This window comes from Eurytemora carolleeae, unplaced genomic scaffold (assembly GCF_000591075.1).
Source record: "Eurytemora carolleeae unplaced genomic scaffold, Eaff_2.0 scaffold1891, whole genome shotgun sequence".
Lineage (NCBI taxonomy): Eukaryota > Metazoa > Arthropoda > Copepoda > Calanoida > Temoridae > Eurytemora > Eurytemora carolleeae.
The window spans coordinates 22,994-42,759 of NW_019398062.1; the positions used below are offsets into that span (position 1 = coordinate 22,994).

The 19,766-nt window shown below is 33.4% G+C and overlaps 3 protein-coding genes across 4 annotated transcripts; 1 reads left to right on the plus strand and 2 right to left on the minus strand.

Moving 5' to 3' along the window:
• Positions 1-5,877: 5,877 nt before the first annotated feature.
• Positions 5,878-12,560, minus strand: LOC111716726 (uncharacterized). Its single transcript, XM_023492201.1, has 10 exons — positions 12,374-12,560; positions 11,215-11,285; positions 10,951-11,085; positions 10,453-10,578; positions 10,157-10,204; positions 9,260-9,358; positions 8,339-8,512; positions 7,902-7,979; positions 6,771-6,839; positions 5,878-6,412 (listed from the first exon to the last, which is right to left on the minus strand). The coding sequence occupies exons 1-10, from the start codon at positions 12,488-12,490 to the stop codon at positions 6,298-6,300; spliced, it is 1,032 nt and encodes a 343-aa protein (XP_023347969.1). The 5' UTR covers positions 12,491-12,560; the 3' UTR covers positions 5,878-6,297.
• A 283-nt stretch (positions 12,561-12,843) lies between these two features.
• On the plus strand, positions 12,844-15,598 carry LOC111716725 (uncharacterized). 2 transcript variants are annotated; one of them, XM_023492200.1, is made up of 4 exons: positions 12,844-13,677; positions 14,022-14,134; positions 14,351-14,473; positions 15,030-15,598. In XM_023492200.1, the coding sequence occupies exons 1-4, from the start codon at positions 13,593-13,595 to the stop codon at positions 15,042-15,044; spliced, it is 336 nt and encodes a 111-aa protein (XP_023347968.1). In that variant the 5' UTR covers positions 12,844-13,592; the 3' UTR covers positions 15,045-15,598. The 2 variants fall into 2 exon arrangements, 1 of the variants encoding a protein (XP_023347968.1); XR_002768576.1 differs by having other exon boundaries at positions 12,844-13,228; positions 14,022-14,473.
• Positions 15,599-17,153: 1,555 nt separating this feature from the next.
• LOC111716723 (uncharacterized) lies at positions 17,154-19,434 on the minus strand. The gene is made up of 3 exons (XM_023492198.1): positions 19,118-19,434; positions 18,676-18,939; positions 17,154-18,440 (listed from the first exon to the last, which is right to left on the minus strand). The coding sequence occupies exons 1-3, from the start codon at positions 19,375-19,377 to the stop codon at positions 17,570-17,572; spliced, it is 1,395 nt and encodes a 464-aa protein (XP_023347966.1). The 5' UTR covers positions 19,378-19,434; the 3' UTR covers positions 17,154-17,569.
• Positions 19,435-19,766: the final 332 nt, after the last annotated feature.

The window sequence follows — 19,766 nt, forward strand, 5'->3', positions numbered from 1 at the left end:
TAAGGGATGAAAGAGGGATCAGACAGCAAATAAACAAACATATGAAATAGAAATGCAATCTGAACTTTCAGATGAAGATTATTCAATCTCTAGATATTTCTAGTTTAAGTTTTTATTTTGCAACCATTTTCCAATAGAAAAACTTTTGTGAATTTATGCGAGAAAGAAGCAATAAAACATCATCATTTGGCTTAAACGGGATATTTGTAAAGATCCTGCTCGTATTTGGTTTGGTTCCATCTGATTTATTCTGTCAATACCTTTTATATAACGGGGAGGTGGCAACTTATACCTTTTCGGGGTGGTGGCAACTTATACCTTTTATATAACGAGGAGGTGGCAACTTATACCTTTTCGGGGTGGTGGCAACTTATACCTTTTATATAACGAGGAGGTGGCAACTTATACCTTTCATAGAACGCGGGAATAGCAACTTATACCTTTTTTATGACACATGATTTCAGAATACTTAATGTAAATTACAGTAAATGTTTCTGATTAGTGATTGCATACAAAATATCAAATTTGTTGCATCGGAAACAAGATAATATTTTTGACAATAAAGTATAAAATATTGTAAGAAAGAGCATTTAGAGGAAGCTCGGATTAGAAAATGAAGAGAACGCTGCTCGGAATAAGGAATGTGGTTACTGGCCGGCCTTACGTCCCCCATTGAGTCAGAGTTTTAGTTACAATCTTTCTCTTGCAGTATCTTATGTTTAAGTTGCAATCTTCCTTTCACACCCTCTCATGTTTAAGTGCAATCTCCCTATTACAGAATCTCCTGTTAATGTTGCAATTTTCCTATCCAGAGTCTTATATTTGAGTTGCAATCTTCCTGTCACAGACCCTCGTGTTTAAGCTGCAGTCTTCCTTTCACAGAATCTTACGTCTAAGTTGCAGTCTCCCTGTCAAAGAGTCTCATGTTTAAGTTGCAATCTCCCCAGATGAAGAGGACAAATATTTTGACCCCGCCCCTTGAACGATTTCTGATATTCCTTCTAGAGTTTCATTATTCACTCTCTACACTTACATCATCCATATTCCATATATCCTTCCTTCCAATATATCAATATCTCAATATAAATATATCACGACTAAAAGTTTGAGGTGCACATTGTATCCGTTGATATTATTTTTAATTCATGGTTCTATAATAAATAAAGTAACAAATCCCATATTTGTAAACCTGAACATACCTGTATATATATATTACATTATAACTTTAGCTGCACCCTAACTTCGTTCATGAATTTAACTACGCTCATTAGTTTAACTACGATCTAATTCAACTACGTTCATTAATTTAACATATACCATAAAACTTAAAATATAGATCAGTTGGATATGGATCCTTGCTTTATTACGTTTAGACAAGTATTATTTCTCGTGTGGAGAGCATCCTATTACGTTTAGACACGTATTATTTCTCGTGTAGAAAGCATCCAGTTCGAGAGTGAGTTGTGTCTGAGCGATACATGCTAAAGAATACATATAGTGTCATATCTGGATTGATAGACTGAAGTATTACTTTAGAACATTTAGATCGAGTTTTATCTGTATGATACACACTGAGAAAACAGAGAGTGTAATTGATACAGACTAAGGTATTATTGTAGAATATTGAGTTCTAGAACAAGTTGTATCTGTATGATACACACTGAGAATACAGAAAGAGTGTTGTATCTGGATTGATACAGACAACGTATTATTGTCGAACATTAAGTTCTTGAGCAAGTTGTATCTGAACGATACAGACTAAGAATACAGAGAGTGTTGTATCTGGATTAATACAGACAAAAGTATTATTGTAAAACTTTGAGTTCTAGAGCAAGTTGTATCTGTACGATACACACTGAGAATACAGCGAGAGTGTTGTATCTGGATTGATACAGACAAAAGTATTATTGTCGAACATTAAGTTCTAGAGCAAGTTGTATCTTAACGATACAGACTAAGAATACAGAGAGTGTTGTATCTGGATTGATGCAGACAAAGTATTATTGTAGATCATTGAGTTCTAGAGCTAGTTGTATCTGTGAGATACACACTGAGAATACAGAGAGAGTGTTGTATCTGGATTAATATAGACAAAGTATTATTGTAGATCATTGAGTTCTAGAGCAAACTGTATCTGTATGTACGATACACACAGAGAATACAGCGAGAGTGTTGTATCTGGATTGATGCAGACAAAGTATTATTGTCGAACATTAAGTTCTAGAACAAGTTGTATCTGTCTGTACGATACATACTGAGAGTACAGAGAGAGTGCTGTATCTAGATTGATACAGACTAAAGTGTTATTGTCGAATATTGAGTTCTAGAACAAGTTGTATCTGTATGATACACACTAAGAATACAGAAAGAGTGTTGTATCTAGATTGATACAGACAAAAGTATTATTGTCGAATATTAAGTTCTAGAACAAGTTGTATCTGAACGATACAGACTAAGAATACAGAGAGTGCTGTATCTGGATTGATACAGACTAAAGTATTATTGTAGAACATGGAGTTCTAGAGAAAGTTGTATCTTAACGATACACACTGAGAGTACAGAGAGAGTGCTGTATCTAAATTGATACAGACTAAAGTATTATTGTAGAATATTGAGTTCTAGAACAAGTTGTATCTTAACGATACACACTGAGAATACAGAGAGTGTTGTATCTGGATTGATAAAGACAAAAGTATTATTGTAGAATATTGAGTCCTAGAACAAGTTGTATCTTAACGATACACACTGAGAGTATAGAGAGAGTGTTGTATCTAGATTGATACAGACAAAAGTATTATTGTAGAACATTAAGTTCTAGAGCGAGTTGTATCTGAATAACTTGTTGGAGCAAGTCATTTGGTATAACCAAAAACGTTTAATATATAACACTGTAAACTCCGGTTTTTTTTCAACTAGCGGGCTGACTTTTAACCAGATATAGCAAGCAGTACAGTACAAATGCAGACAATATAAGGCAAACTGGGACGGTACAACAAATGAATTCATGTCTCGTAGAGAGATTTAAGTGAATCAAACCCTCAAGCGTACGTTCTCGATTTAAAAAGAAAATTCAGATCTTTGTTTTTAAATAAAACGTGAAGTTACACGTATGTAAAGGACCATTTTCCTAACCAAGATTCATTCATGTGGGACAAGTCATGGCGAGCGGAAGTTTGAAATCACGCGATATATATATATCACATTATTCAGTATTCATATCTACGATGTTCATGAAAAACCTGCTGACCATTGGAGGTTTTACTTTTTAATTGATATATTTGATTTCATAAAATATTTCTTCAGAAAAAAGTTTGCTTTGAAATGAATTAAGGGATGAGACGACTGTACGGAATTTATCATGTCAGTTTTTTTATATTCATGATTCCCCCCAACTGTAAACTTGTTTCTTTCTTTGTCAAAATATTAAATAACCCATGAAAAAACGACATTTAAGGCAAGGCTTTGAAAATCAGAGAATTGGGCCAAGACTCTTTATTTATCATGTGACGGAAAATAAATAATTATAATTTGTCTAATTCTATTTCGTAAAAATAATCTAGAGTAAACTTTATATTAGATTGAAACTTTCCATGTTTTTCCGGAGAACAATTGGAAAGAATAAAAAGTTTGAATTTTTTTACATGTAACCAAAATTTTGAAAACTGATTATTTTCTATAAGTGACATCCGCATTTATACCGCAGAAAAACATAGAAGAATTATCAGAATGAAACACTTTTACGCCTAGTTAACGATTATATCTTAGTAAACTATTGATCAAGGGGTTCAAGGGCATCGTGTGAATCGTTACTTAAAGGGACTGTTAAGGAAAAATGAAAGGGGGTAAACCTAATCATTTTAGGAGTTGATCAAGACCCATAAAAGTTCTTTCTGATGTTCTTGTCTCAAGAAATTGATATAAAACTGTTTCAAAGTTATGTAAAAATTTATATATATAAAATTGTGTATAGCAATAGTAGGTTTAAACAGATCATATTCAGCAAATATGCAACCAATCTGAAAACGACGATGACCCAGAAGAGCCTGAAAAACTCAGGGTTGCTCCTATTATTATTTGAATTTGATAATTTTTCCTTTTTAATAGATATAATTGATAATATAATTACTACATCCGTATCATGTGACTAGAACTCCCACCAATGGCAGTGCAGTATTATTGTCACGTGATACAGACAGAGAACTTTAAAACATGTTTATTCTTCTCAATATAGCTCTTCAATAAATGGAGTAATCATTGAAAGCATATAAAATTTCAATCTTTCGTGCTATTTACTTTAGTGAATTTGGTCACTTGAAAGTAAAATAAAACCTTAAAAACTTTCTATGAAATTATTTATTTTAATTCAAGCCATTGTCTTTCTTTCTGGCTAAGTATCAGAGTGACTAAAAACTCTCTAACTAACTAATTATCTTTCTGACAATCTATCCATCTATCCATCTATCTATTCACCTATCCAACAATATCTATCCATCTGTCTAATAATCTATCCATCTATTTACCAATCTTTTCATCTATCCATCTATCCATCTATCTATTCACCTATCCAACAATATCTATCCATCTGTCTAATAATCTATCCATCTATATAACAATTTATCCATCTATCCATCTATCTAACAATCTATCCATCTATCTATCCATCTATCTATTCATCTATCCAACAATATATCTATCTATCCATCAATCTAACAATCTATCCATCTATCCATTTATCTAACGATCTATCCATCTATCTCTATGCCTAAAGTTTGTTGGCTGAGCTAGACTAGGTTTCAAACTCAACAGTTTCCGATATTCAAAATCCACAAAATCTATGGTGTAGGCCTTACTCCCCCCTCCTACCCCCCCCCACCCTTTTTTATCATAACACTTCATTAAGCATACATTCCATTCCCCTACCACAAAAAAACTTCTAAACAAAAAAAATTATTTAGACAAAATCATTTTGAATATATTCCAGAAATTGTATTTTTTTTCATGTACCATTATTCTAAGAAACTAATTATTATGATTTTTGTTTAAATATTTGTGTAGACTGCCCCTAGGGGGTTTAACCTGATTAAGCTAAGTTTGATTATTCAACGTCTAAACTTTTCCCTCGTCAATAATGATTAGAGAAACTCACTTTAATCTCAAACAGGAGATGTGGGGGGGGGGGGGGTAATTTACTGCCATCCTTCCCAGCCCCTCCCCCCCCCCACCCCTTGATTGGCGAAAAAAAATTTTCTTATGATAAAACATCTGTAATTATTCAACAAAAAATGCTTTGACACAAAATCTTGTTTTAAAAAATTTTCATTTTATTTTATGATAAACTTAACAATAAAATTTTTAAAAATATGTATAAACTATAAAATTTGTAACTTTTTTATAAACTTTAAATCCGAATTTGGGATTGTTCAACAACTGAAATGGAGGCTTTGAAGAATTTTTGGATAATAAAATTTTAAAAAAAATTCTCATGGCTCTGGATAAAAAATGTCGTCTTTGCAATAAAAAAGTTTTATACAGATTGTCACAATAAACCATGGGATTCTTAAAACGCATTTAATTTAATTCATCTGTTATTTTGAACATTCATAAATGCAGTATCCAAAAATTTTCGTTTTTTCCGTCAGCTTTTAAAATGGGATCTAACAAAAACAACTAAAATAATAATAAAAAATAAGAAGTTTAACTGTTAAGTAAAACTATTGATTCATCTTGATATAGATATTCAAATATGTATTAAAAAAAACTATTTGTTTTAACTACTGCACAACCATCAAATATAAACAAAGATTTATAGATATAAATTCATCTTTATAATAGAATACATTTAAAAATATATATATCATATAATACTATGTAAAATTTGTATGTAAAGGTTTTAATAAACTTTTATAAATTCTAAAACTTCATAAATTAAATTCTTATATGAAAAGTTTCTAATACTGATTTTTGGTAGTATACTATCAAGTGTTAAATAATTTTATACTGTTTTTCATTCTGTAAAGGTCTGTATAGACAAGAAGACGGTACAAGTTGGGCATGCAGCATAAAGCATGCAGCATAAAGCATGCAGTATAAAGCATGCAGTATAAAGCATGCTGAGACCAAATTTAATGAATTACGATGAAAATATTGCAGTTCTGAAATGTAATTTTTATCTATAAACAATAAATTTGAAAGGACGGAAAGTAGTTCAGCGGCCTAGCCAAAATTCATTATATTCGGTCCCAAATTGCGTATTTTTTAAACCATGACTACAACAATTTCAAATTTGCAGTCAGTTCTTTAACCATTCTCCAGGATGGTTTTATTGCACAACAGTTTCTGATGGAGTAAAGATAGAAGGGATCTATCCTCTTTTCTTCCTTCCTCATCAGTCTCAGATACTTCACGTCCCAACCTAGAACAAAGAAAAATATAAACTAAAATTTTTTTCTGTTTCTTGCAGCAGTGGGCCTTTAGTATAAGAAAAAATCCATGATTTAAATGCAACAGTATTTGATGCCAATGATGCTTACGATGACGATGACGATGATGATGGAGTATTGATGATTGGTGATTGAGGTTTATGATGGATGATGGCTGATGAATGATGGATGATAGATGATGGATGATTATGATGTCGATGATGATGATGATTATGATGATTATGATATTGATGATGATAATGATAAGAATGATCAGGATGATATAAATAATAATGATGAGGATGATCAGGATGATATCAATAATGATAATGAGGATGATGATGATGACACCTGGTCCAATGTTCCTCCTGTGTCTTGGTGAGCTCCATAGAGCAAAGCTCAAGTCTCTGAATCAGATCCCTGAATTGATAAACTATAGTTAATTTATAATTTTTAAAAAAAATTCTTGATTTTTTATATATCTAAAAAAATGGTATTTTCGATCATTTCGCTAAAATAATTACATAATTTCACTTACATCTGTACTCGAAGTACTGCTCTTGTACAATGTTTATTAGCACAGGTTTAACCACAAAGAATAAGGCTTTATTGACGACCTTTAACTCTTTAAATATAATGATGGAAAGGCTGAACTTGGCTCTTTGCCTTCAATATAGTTATTAGATGACAAATTAATTGATTTGGCACTGTATGACAGCTAAGCTAGTGTACCTGAAGTACTGTTCATGTACAGAGTTGGATAATATGTACAGCTAGTGTACCTGAAGTATTGTTCTTGTACTGAGTTGGTTAATATGTACAGGTAGTGTACCTGAAGTACTGTTCAAGTACAGAGTTGGATAATATGTACAGCTAGTGTACCTGAAGTACTGTTCATGTACAGAGTTGGATAATTTGTACAGCTAGTGTACCTGAAGTACTGTTCATGTACAGAGTTGGATAATATGTACAGCTAGTGTACCTGAAGTACTGTTCTTGTACAGAGTTGGATAATATGTACAGCTAGTGTACCTGAAGTACTGTTCGTGTACAGAGTTGGATAATATGTACAGCTAGTGTACCTGAAGTACTGTTCTTGTACAAGGTTGGTTAATATAAACAGCTAGTGTACCTGAAGTACTGTTCTTGTACAAGGTTGGTTAATATGTACAGCTAGTGTACCTGAAGTACTTTTCTTGTACAAGGTTGGATAATATGTACAGCTAGTGTACCTGAAGTACTGTTCTTGTACAAGGTTGGATAATATGTACAGCTAGTGTACCTGAAGTACTGTTCTTGTACAGGGTTGGTTAATATAAACAGCTAGTGTACCTGAAGTACTGTTCTTGTAAGGGGTTGGTTGATATAAACAGCTAGTGTACCTGAAGTACTTTTCTTGTACAAGGTTGGTTAATATGTACAGCTAGTGTACCTGAAGTACTTTTCTTGTACAAGGTTGGTTAATATGTACAGCTAGTGTACCTGAAGTACAGCTCTTGTACAGGGTTCGTTAATATCTCCAGTTCCTCACTTTTCCTTCTCTCTAATCTGTCAGCTATCCTAGATTAAATTATTTTCATTAATATCAAAGACATAATTCAAATTTTGATCTGCAATCCACCATTTTGTATCAGTGTTTATAAATTTATCTTTATTACCTACACTTGTTCCAAATCTATCTTATTTTCTTGGACGTTTCCAATTTTCAGATATTTTTTTCTTTTATTGAATAAATACAATATGCATTGTAACATTTTAATAAAATGAAATTTTGAATTATTTACTAAATAATAAATAAAAGAATTTTTGACAGAATTTCCAGTTTGAAATACCACACCTTCAGGTTGCAAAGATATAGGGATTAGAAAATTTTGGTTTTGCGGCAAAAACTCAGTTCCTTTGTAAATAAGGCTCAACACCTGATTAGATCTTCCAGTTTTAGTCCCGGGGGCTGGGTAGGTTTGGTTCTGTTGTCTAGCTTCTCCAGATACTCTATAGAACACTGGAAGGTCTGGAAGGAATAAACTAGAGTTGAAGGAGATGAGAATCCAAAATGTTTAATGTAGAAAATCGTTGAGCAAATATGGCGCAGCCTTTTATAACAAATTCATTGTTTTTTCCTAATCCTAACTGAACAATATGTGAAAAAGTATTTTTCTAAGAATCTCTCACCTCGGACTAAACGGGGCAAGATGCGTTCAGTTTGAATTGAATTCAATCCCGTTTTGTTCCATAATTTAAAACTATCTAATTTCATATTATCATATTATATCTATATAATTAAACAAGACATTCGTATATATATATTATATATGTGTGTTATTGGTTAAAAAATCTAAATTTTTTTTTTAAATATTTTTTTTTAAATATTTTTTTTCAACATTTTTTTTTAATTTTTCACGGTGAACACAGATAGGCCCATTTCAATTAATAAATTGATTTTCAAACTACTGTTTTTAAATTTTTTTCTTTACACCAACATCAAATACGCCCCCCCCCCTGGGGGGCCGGTGGGCGTAGTAATGACCCTTCATGCAAAGATGCCCGATTTACAACGGTACCCTTGAAACCTGTATTTGTAGAGATATTTTGTAGAGAAACCACAAATACAAATAATTAATTTTAAAATTATAAACATTGATATCTAATTCATATTTGGTAAGACAAAACTTTGGAAGTGCGCATTGCTATATTTGTAGGGTCACTTGAATTTACGTGTACAGGTTGTTGTTGTTGTTGTTGTTGTATGCTAAATAATATTGGTAATATGTTGACAACATTTTTTGAAAGATCTCTACTTGTACTCTATAGTTGTACCCGGAGTAAAATAGAATTTGTTCCTGGATTGAATTATTAGTGTTGAGAGTAGAACAGTTTCCTCCTGTTGGGACGGATAGGATGAATATCCTTGTTTTGGGTTCGTTTTCTCCAGGTACTCCCTTTAATACAAAATTTGTTATTTAAATGAAAGAGTCTGAAAGACACTTCATATTCTAAAATGGTTTAATTTATTTTTTAGAACATTTTTGAAATTAATATAAGATGTAATCAATTTAAATGTAAATCATGTAAACCAGAGCAGTTTCAGATCAGATCAATATATTGGCTAGCCAGGTCTAAGACGTAAAATGTCCAAAGTATGAATAAAAACTTTTAAAATGCGAATAAAGGAATTGAGTCTTTGCCACAAAGTTAAATTTTCAAATCCTAATATCTTTGCAACTAGATGGTTTAAGCTTTAATATTTCAAAATTAGATTATTTGATCTACCAAATTCATAGTTTGAAATATCTAAGGTCTAAGACATTAGGTTGAAAAGATACAGGGTTTAGAAAATCGGAGTTTGTGGCAAAGACTCAACTCCTTTGTACAATACATCACTGAAAACTAGATACATGTGCATCCTGGTCATAACACAAGCCAGGCAGATACAGCGAAAATAATTTTAAATGTCTTACTTTTCATGAAATATTAAAATAACGCCAATCTTGGGCCAGAATTGGACGCATTGTACCGCACGATGATAGGGTCGGACAGGTAAGAATTTAGTAAAGCTTTCATAATCCCTGACATTCTGAGATGACATTTGTAACAAGTCTTTCACTGTACTCCAAATTCCATGAATTGAATGTGGCATTTATCGAATTCTTGCGCGTCGAATCTTGTTTGACGCAACAAAATTGAATTGACAATACCATATATTTTCTGTATCGTGCGTAAGAATTCTAAAAGTTTACCTGACATGTGCATGTAGCTGGTTAACTGTATCATGGATAACTGTTAACCTATGTTGTAAATTAAAAATGAATAAATAGAAAATAAGAAAGTTACAATTAAGTTTCAAAAGAACACTTCACTGGGGCTCAAGGACGTGATAAATCAAGTGCTAACCTGCTTCAAACTTAACTAAAAAGCACTGAAATTATCTAAAATAACCCTTAAATCCTATTTTGTGAAATCTGAAAACATTAATAACATTTGACTTGATCTATTTCTACTTGTCCAGTGGTGTATTTGCTTGATCTATTTCTACCTGTCCAGTGGTGTATTTGCTTGATCTAGAGCTGAGAGTTCAACTAGTGCTGCAGGGAGAGGAACACAGAGCTCTTCACGGAGTTCTAAACCTCGTCCAGCCCGGCCTCGACCTCCCAAACCTTGTCTAGATACAGTGGAAACCATAAACTGTGTACTGTACCCCAAGAAGAAAAATGTTAGACTCAAGAAATAATTTTAAATAAAAAAATACAGCTATTGTGCAGTGAACACAGACCCATTTCCTTAATAAGTTTATTCTTGCAAGCAACTTTTAAACTATTTACTTTATAGCAACATAAAACATAAATTATATTGCATAAATGTCGAGTTTAGAGTTCCTATTCCACGGTTTCATGGGTCTCATTTGTACCTGTACCTGTACCTGTACCTGTACCTGTACCTGTACCTGTACCTGTACCTGTACCTGTACCTGTACCTGTACCTGTACCTGTACCTGTACCTGTACCTGTACCTGTACCTGTACCTGTACCTGTACCTGTATAATGATGTGAGTAAGGAATGTATCCTAGTATCCTGGTCCCTGTGGATACTGCACACTAGCGCCCAGAGTAAATCATGAAGGAAGATGAGAACTATATTTTCCACGCTTATCTTTAAGGTCTCATGAAACCTTAAAATTTATAATATGAACCTTAACGATAAGAATAGTTTCACTGAAAGTTTTTGATTAATTAAAATAAATCAGAATTGATTAAACGGATTAGATAAAGTAAAATGATAACAATGATAATAATAATACCTTGGGCTGCGTCCTGAGACCGCCAAAGATTTAGGGAATGAGATTAGCGCATCTTGACAAAATCTTTGAACCTATATTAAAAACATTTTTAGATTGATAATTTGTAAGAATATGCATAAAAGCCCGACCCGTCCAAATATCATGATATCGTGTACCTATTAGTTTCATAACTTGAGAGAGAGATGTTTTATCCCCGACCCGTCCCCATTATGATATTGTGTACTTACTAGTTTCACACATTCATAGAAAGATGGTGTATCTCCAACCCGTCCCAATATCATGATATTGTGTACTTCACTAGTTTCATACCTTGAGAGAAAGATGGTGTATCTCCAACCCGTCCCAATATCATGATATTGTGTACTTCACTAGTTTCATACCTTGAGAGAAAGATGGTGTATCTCCAACCCGTCCCAATATCATGATATTGTGTACTTCACTAGTTTCATACCTTGAGAGAAAGATGGTGTATCTCCAACCCGTCCCAATATCATGATATTGTGTACTTCACTAGTTTCATACCTTGAGAGAAAGATGGTGTATCTCCAACCCGTCCCAATATCATGATATTGTGTACTTCACTAGTTTCATACCTTGAGAGAAAGATGGTGTATCTCCAACCCGTCCCAATATCATGATATTGTGTACTTCACTAGTTTCATACCTTGAGAGAAAGATGGTGTATCTCCAACCCGTCCCAATATCATGATATTGTGTACTTCACTAGTTTCATACCTTGAGAGAAAGATGGTGTATCTCCAACCCGTCCCAATATCATGATATTGTGTACTTCACTAGTTTCATACCTTGAGAGAAAGATGGTTTATCTCCAACCCGTCCCAATATTATGATATTGTGTACTTTACTAGTTTCATACCTTGAGAGAAAGATGGTTTGTCTCCGACCCGTCCCAATATCATGATATTGTGTACTTACTAGTTTCATACCTCACGAGAGAAAGATGGTTTATCTACGACCCGTCCCAATATCATGATATTGTGTACTTACTAGTTTCAAACCTTGAGAGAAGGTGGTTTATCTCCTACCCGTCCCAATATTATGATATTGTGTACTTTACTAGTTTCATACCTTGAGAGAAAGATGGTTTATCTCCGACCTGTCCCAATATCATGATATTGTCTACCTGCAAGTTGCATACCTTGAGAGAAAGATGGTTTATCTCCGACCCGTCCCAAGAACCAGAACTTGAAACTTCTCCAATATATTTTCTAAGAGGAACTATACTTCTCCTAAAGTTAGAGAAATTTAAAGACATGGAAAAATAAATTATTTTTTAGATTTAAAAGATTGGTTCGCAGTGTTATAAAGTTTTTGGACAAAAATGTTCTCCTTATCGGGAAGGTTCAAGCCTTTTTAGATTTAATTTTGTTCCGAGCTTTATAACACTGTTATTATGAAATTCACGATGAAGTGAGGAAGAATGATGATTCAAGGGCGTATACAGAAATAAATGTAGGGGGGGGCAAGATTTTTTTGCCCCCCCTAGGAGCTCCTAGGGGGGGGGGGCAAAATTCGAACTGTAAATTCATAACACTTGGCTTCTTGGATATCAGGCATAAGTATAAGATACTTAAAAGGCACACATACAGTCCAAATAATTANGAATTTTATATTAAAGGCTCTATTTACGGCTTTATTTACAAGTGAAATCTTTTTAAACAGTGAAATAGTTATTAACCCATTGATGCCAAAAGCGTCGGTTTTTGATCCGTTCTAAAACTTTTAAATTTGGAAGATTTCTTTTAACTTTTTTCAATATTCTTATTAAACTAAATTCTTATTTGAGCAGTGCATATTGGGTTATATTTTATCTTTTTTCTTGCACTTGATATTCTTTTAATTTAGCAAGCGTGCACGTGTGTTGTTGTTCATTGTGGTTTATATCGGTTCAGCAGTATCCTCAAGCAAACTTATTGCTCTCCTTAAGCAAACTTATTGCTCAAGACCCTGCTGGATCTACCCTAGCTCTGTTCAACCCCGATCAGCGAAACAAGTAAAGGCCGTTCTAATAAAGGATTTACACCAGTGTAAACTGTCATTTACACTGGTGTTTACCTAGGATCGGATTTAATAGTCATGAATTACACTGGTTCAAACAACAACAACGTACAGTTTACACCGGGTAGATTTACACCAGTGTCAAGAAATGAAAACACTGGGTCCACCCTGTGTTTTCTAACTTACCCTAAGGGTAAACCTGGTATTCAGCTGAATTCAGATCAGCTGATTAAATAAAATAAACAATAACAAATCTGTGATTTTTGAATTTCAATCTGTAAAATCTGTTGAATTCATGATTATTGTGAACTAATTTATAAATGTTAAGTTAAAAGTTAAATGTTTTTTTTTAGAAAGAAATGATTATATTTGATTCTGACAGGAAATATGTTTTCGAATATGTTGCAAACATTAAATCAAGTGTTAACACAACTAAATCTAAGGGTACGGACGGGTCCTAGAAAACGATTTTTGTTATAAATTTTGTACATGACCATTATTTTTAATATTTTCAGCAAGTTAGTCTATATTTACAGTTAGATTAGGCCCCCTAGCCCATGCCAAAACCCATGTACAAAATTGATATGAAGAGGGGGGGGGCCAAAAATTTTCATTATTACGAGATAATCTGCCATTTTAAAGTGATTCTAATTTGTGGAATAAATAATTACCATTTATCATAATTTTCTTGGTTAAAGGAAGTAAAACAGACAATCTGGACATAATTTTTTGTATTTCGACAGGGGCACCCTTTACAGCTGGTATTGTAGCTAATAATTTCTAATTAGGTGCCCCGAGAGCAGACTGGAAACCATGTATAATGGAAGCTCTCAACCGGATTATTGATGAACTGCATGAGGGCAAGTTCCGAAAACTTTTGGAAATGCCAATTCATACCAATGTATATTAATTTACCTTAAATTCATAAACGCAATTTTAATGGCAACACAATTAAAGAGTTTCATTGATATAGTAATTTCTTTCTTTACATAAATCCCGCCGTCCATTTTACAGAGACCCAAACATTCAAAATAAGCAATCATCAGATAGGAAAACGAGGATATCTTCATATTTGCAAATGCAAGTGTAATGCTAAAACTTTTTTTTATTATTTTAGACTTGTAATGCAAACCTTATTAACGCTTATTGGATCTGGGTTTACCACGACTTTTCAACTTGGGCTCAGACTAATGGATTTAGTGGTGTCACCTTTCACCAAATGAAAGATAAAAGTAAAGAAGTAAGAATTTGTGTTTAATTTTTTAACCACAGAGTGTCCTAATACACATATGAAATAAAAGACAAATGTAAATATCGTCTTTGATTGGATTGAGAACATTTTGAAAATACTATAAGTATAAAAAGTCTTCCCCAGGGTGGATACATGTATTATATGAATATGGAATAACTCATAAAGGTCATACAATTAAAGATAAACGTAATTCCAAAGAAATATTTTTAATGAACATAAAATACAAATAGTTAAAATGAACATAAAAAATAGTTCAAATGAAATATTTTAAAGAAACATAAAAATAGTCCAATTCAAATGAACGTAAAAATAGTTTAAATGAACCAAAAAAAATGGTCAGTACAGGTTAAGGGGCCGAGCGCTGCTTTTAACTATTTTTTTGTGCATTTTAACTAAGTTTTTGTTCATTTTAAATATTTTTTGTTCAATTTAACTATTATTGTTGTTCATTCGAACTATTTTTGTTGTTCATTTGAACTAATTTTAACTATTTTTGTTTTAGTATCCTTACACAATACTCAGTGGATTTATAAATTTATTTTAGTCTAGGACGGAATAAACAGCAAAAATCGTTCCGCGAATCTATCAGCCAGGAGCTGATATTGGCAACAGAAAGAAATGAAAAGCAGCAGCTTGCCGCTGTAAGCAGATACAGGAGTAGAACGGGGGGAGGAAGCAGTATCCCTGATGCCCCAATTATGGATCCTCTGTTGATCAGGAATTGGTTTATCTGTTTTTACGTTTTAATGGAACTGTAAACATATAATTTTGACTGGTCATTCATTTAAAAGAGTCGCTGGCAGAGTACTGTAAAAAACCGTTTTTTATTTGAATTTTCATGTATATATGTGTATATATCAATACAATGAAGACAAATTTCGCAATTTTTTTAACGTACAGATAAACTATAATAAACAAATAGTGAGGACCAGCATCTGAACCTAAAATATGGTTTAATGACCGAATTTGGTTCTTCATTTACGCCAGCATAAAGGACCACTAAGACCATACCCTGCTCCACTGCTCCAGCTCCTATACAACCTCAACCTCAACATCAACATCAACATCAACATCAACATCAACATCAACATCAACCTCAACCTCAACCTCAACATCAACCTCAACATCAACATCAACATCAACATCAACTTCAAACTCAAACTCAAACTCAAACTAAACCTCAAACTAAAACTCAACCTCAACCTCAACCTCAACCTCAACCTCAACCTCAACCTCAACCTCAACCTCAACCTCAACCTCAACCTCAATATCAAACTCAAATTCAACATCAACCTCAAATTCAACCTCAATCTCATCCTCAGCCTGTGATCGTGGATGATTTTGATATTCTTAAAAATGCAATGTTGGAAATTGAGTTCTCAGGAATATATTCATTTTATTTGAATTTATAGCAAATTATGGTGTCATTTTCAATGTAATTTTTTAACGAAATGGAAGCATACACATTTAAACAAAACTTTGTAAAATGAAATATTTAATAGACCAGGAGCAGCCAGAACCCATGGTTTTGCAACAAGATTTGCAGCAGAACCTAAATGAACATCATCTGCAGCAGGAGCTAACAGAACTTCCGCCACATGAACATCATCTGCAGCAGAAGCTAACAGAACTTCCGCCACATGAACATCATCTGCAGCAGAAGCTAACAGAACTTCCGCCACAACAAAAGAAAAGGAATACTACTGTTTCACATGCTGCTCCTTTGGCTAAGAAAAGCAGATTAGCTAGTGTAGCGTCCTTAATTGAAAAAGCGACAAGTTGTGTAGACACAAAGTAAGTTCTTTTCTTTTTAAACAATCTAAAGATCAAACATTCAATATAAATACAACAAAACAGTTACAAACAATTTTGCAATTTCCATTTTATCTAGAATTGATCTGAGAATTCAACAAGTGGAGCTTCTAAGAAGAAAATTTGTGAAGCAAGATGATGAGTAAGTTTATTGATTTTTTTCCCTTCTGCCATTTAAGACCAGGGGTGTATATTTTGTTGAAAAATCATTCCCCTCCCATGATAATAATGGAGAAAAAAGATTAAATTTTTGGGTAAAAAATACGACAAAGGTTGAAAATTACTAAAGTAAGCATGTGATTTGTTTAGAGCTGAGTTGAGGGAGCAACAAAAATCCTTGTTGAGGATCAGGATCCTCAAAGAGGAAGAGGAGCTTCTCGTCACTAAAGAAAAAAGAGTGTATCAGAAAATTGAGCATGAGAACAATGTCAAAGAACATAGAAAAAAAATGGAGATTTTGCAAAGTTTTGCCGCATTAAAGGTTTTGATTTTTATTTGTTTAAACTTGATGATATCAATATTTATAACTTTGAAAACAATTCATTTTCAATTGTGGTTTCTCTAGAAAAATCTTTAGAATAAAATCAGTTAAGGTTTTAAGGTACCTTTGAGAAGCTGTCATGGAACTACAAATGTATGGTTGGTTGGTCATTTATCTCTATCAATGAATAAAAACAAATGAACTTGAAAACCAGACTGATGAGCAAAACTTTGAAAATAATATAAACCACATTTAATTTTTTAAACATTATATATACATGGAACCCCAAAAAACAGATTTATTTCATGAAAACTTTAATTAAACATTTTTATTTGCTTTAATGTTTTGTTGATCTATATATAAATTTGGCTTGTCTGTCAGCCTAGTATTATAAACAACATTTGATTTGTTAAACATTATATATATGATGTGTAACCAAAAATAAAGATATATTTCATGAGAACTTTAAAAAAACCTTTTTATTTGCTTTAATGTTTTGTTGATACAGGGTACAGAGTACAGGATACATAGTACAAAGTACAGGGTAAAAAGTACTGGGTACAAAGTACAGGGTACATAGTACAAAGTACAGGGTACATAATACAAAGTACAGGGTACATAGTACAAAGTACAGGGTAAAAAGTACTGGGTACACGATACATAGTGCAGGGTACAGAGTTCAGGCAAAGGCTCAGAGGACAGGATACATAGTACAATGTACAGGGTACAGGGTACATAGTACAGAGTACACATTACTCAGGGTACAGAGAACGGGGTAAGAAGAACAGGGTTCAGCGCCTGGCATATCTTCGGATTTCAGCCTGAACCCTATGGTTTGCCATCATGCCACGTTCTTTTCTGGTTGGTATGGGATCCATTCCCAGCCTCCAGTTATCTTGCATCTGGTAAGCCCTGGTTTTTCTTTCTGCAGGATTAAGATGATTAAGAATGATAGGTCTGTTGAGCTCATCAACCTCATCATCAATATCCTTTAAACGTTTGCAGTCTGGATGGTCATCATCAGGAACTTCATCATTGCAGTCCAGTGCCATGTTGTGAAGAATGGCTGCAGCAGTGGTTATTCGACTAGCATTTCTGAGCTTAGTTCGGATATACTTAACTATTGGAAATCTTCTCTTCATCATTCCGTAAATATTCTCAGTCATATCCACTCTTGCAGAGCTATGCCGAATGTTAAACAAACATTTATTATCGTCTATACGGGACTCTGCTTCAGAATACGGGGTCATCAAAAAATCTGATTGTGCATACGCACTATCTCCGAGTACATACCTCTGGGGAAAATTCACCTCAAACCAAGCCTTGGCTCGCGACAGTGTCCAGACAGCTGTGTCGTGATAAGAACCTGGAGCTCCAAGATTAATGTTATAGATTCGTCTGTCAAATCCCCCCAAGATCATGGCCTTCAGACTCCAAAACCCTTTTCTGTTCCGGAATTTTTCAGGCTCTCTTCCTACAGGAATCCCCCGGGGTTTCTCCAGAAATGGAATGTGGCATCCATCGACTCCAGCTATGACATTAGATAGCAGATATCTATTGAAGACAGAGACCATATTGTCTCTCTGCTGAGCCTCAGTGGGCATGTAGAGGTACCTTCCACTGATCTCTGGTAGGTTCAGAAGGTTCAGAGCATCGACCAGACTGAATAAAATATTAATAGTTTAATGCCAGTTTTCAAAATTTTCATAAGTCTTCAATTTATGTTTTTTATCAATTAGTACTGAAAGGTTTTTTAAAAGTAGAATTTCATAAAAGTACAGAGTGTCCCATGAAACATTTGCAGTTGAGTGATGACTTGACTGTCATCTTTTGAATAAAATTCAAATCCTCTCTGAACTGTCATGTTTCTTAGAAAAAAATGTATGATTCTCAATACCTATACAGATGGTTTAAGGCAGTCCCAGTGGACACACCAGTTGATGAGCTTGCCACTCGAAAAAAGTGGCCACCTGCCATAATTTCCAGACCAGTTCCAACAATTAACTCTGGTGAACATGGAAGGCCACGATTAGTGGTAGGATTTTTCAGATGAGGACAAAGTTCTTCTACAATGTTGCGAAAATTATCTTTGTTAAATCGATATCTCGCCTTGAATTCTCTGTCGTTCGGAATATTTAGTGGGTTCAGTCGGTTTCTTTGCCTAAAAATTTTGAAAATATACAAGGTAAATAAAAAACCAAAAATGTGATAAAAAATGTTTATTCTATTCCGAACATTCATAAAAATTTGTTAATCCCTTTTTTTACTCACCCTAGGTAGAGTTTAACATTCTAAGATGGGGGGGGGGGTTATTAAATAATAAATATATGTCTATTTACCAGATAGCTGATCTTTCAGCAGGAGGAGGAAAATGTTGAAGGTCCTTGATATCTTGAATCAGATTAATATCAAGAATATCATCAACATCATCCAAAGTGTCGAATGAATCATTGGAAGAAACACTAGAATTATCATCATTCCCAAAGATGTCTAAATCCATTGTGTAAAATATCTGAAACAATTTACAATGTATAGCTGACATATGCATATAGTTTGAAATTAGGGGGGGTGTACCCTCCCCTGGATTTTTACAAATCATTTCTCATTTAAAGTATAGTTTTTCTTCATTCTATGGTGGTAAGCGATAATATCAATATAATGAAAACGACTTTTTAATTTCAGTTTTAATGGTTAACAAGCTTTTTCGTATTACAAATTTACAAGTAATTAAAGTGAAGTTTTTTAAATTCACAGCTTCTCTTAATGTTTCCATATTTTTGTCTATCCATGCTGTTTAAAAGCTTGATAAAAATCAAAAGTTCAATTAGAAAGTCGTCTTCATTATATTGATAAATTATCGCCTACCGCTGTAATAATATAGTTTACTTGAAAGTAACAACATTATGAAAATTTAAATTTTAAGTAAGATATCATTCTATATTATTTGTTAGATAAATAAATGGATTATTAAGACATTTTTTGCCTACC

Coding starts and splice junctions, on each gene's coding strand:
- LOC111716725 (XM_023492200.1), top strand. CDS start 13,593: ATGATTATATTTGATTCTGACAGGAAATATGTTTTCGAATATGTTGCA. Junction 13,678..14,021: donor TAACACAACTAAATCTAAGG/GTACGGACGGGT, acceptor ATTTCTAATTAG/GTGCCCCGAGAGCAGACTGG. Junction 14,135..14,350: donor AAATGCCAATTCATACCAAT/GTATATTAATTT, acceptor TTATTATTTTAG/ACTTGTAATGCAAACCTTAT.
- LOC111716726 (XM_023492201.1), bottom strand. CDS start 12,490: ATGTCTTTAAATTTCTCTAACTTTAGGAGAAGTATAGTTCCTCTTAGA. Junction 11,086..11,214: donor GTCTCAGGACGCAGCCCAAG/GTATTATTATTA, acceptor ATAAATTTTAAG/GTTTCATGAGACCTTAAAGA. Junction 10,205..10,452: donor GCAAATACACCACTGGACAG/GTAGAAATAGAT, acceptor TTTACAACATAG/GTTAACAGTTATCCATGATA.
- LOC111716723 (XM_023492198.1), bottom strand. CDS start 19,377: ATGATTTGTAAAAATCCAGGGGAGGGTACACCCCCCCTAATTTCAAAC. Junction 18,940..19,117: donor GCTGAAAGATCAGCTATCTG/GTAAATAGACAT, acceptor CAAAATTTTTAG/GCAAAGAAACCGACTGAACC. Junction 18,441..18,675: donor GCCTTAAACCATCTGTATAG/GTATTGAGAATC, acceptor TATTTTATTCAG/TCTGGTCGATGCTCTGAACC.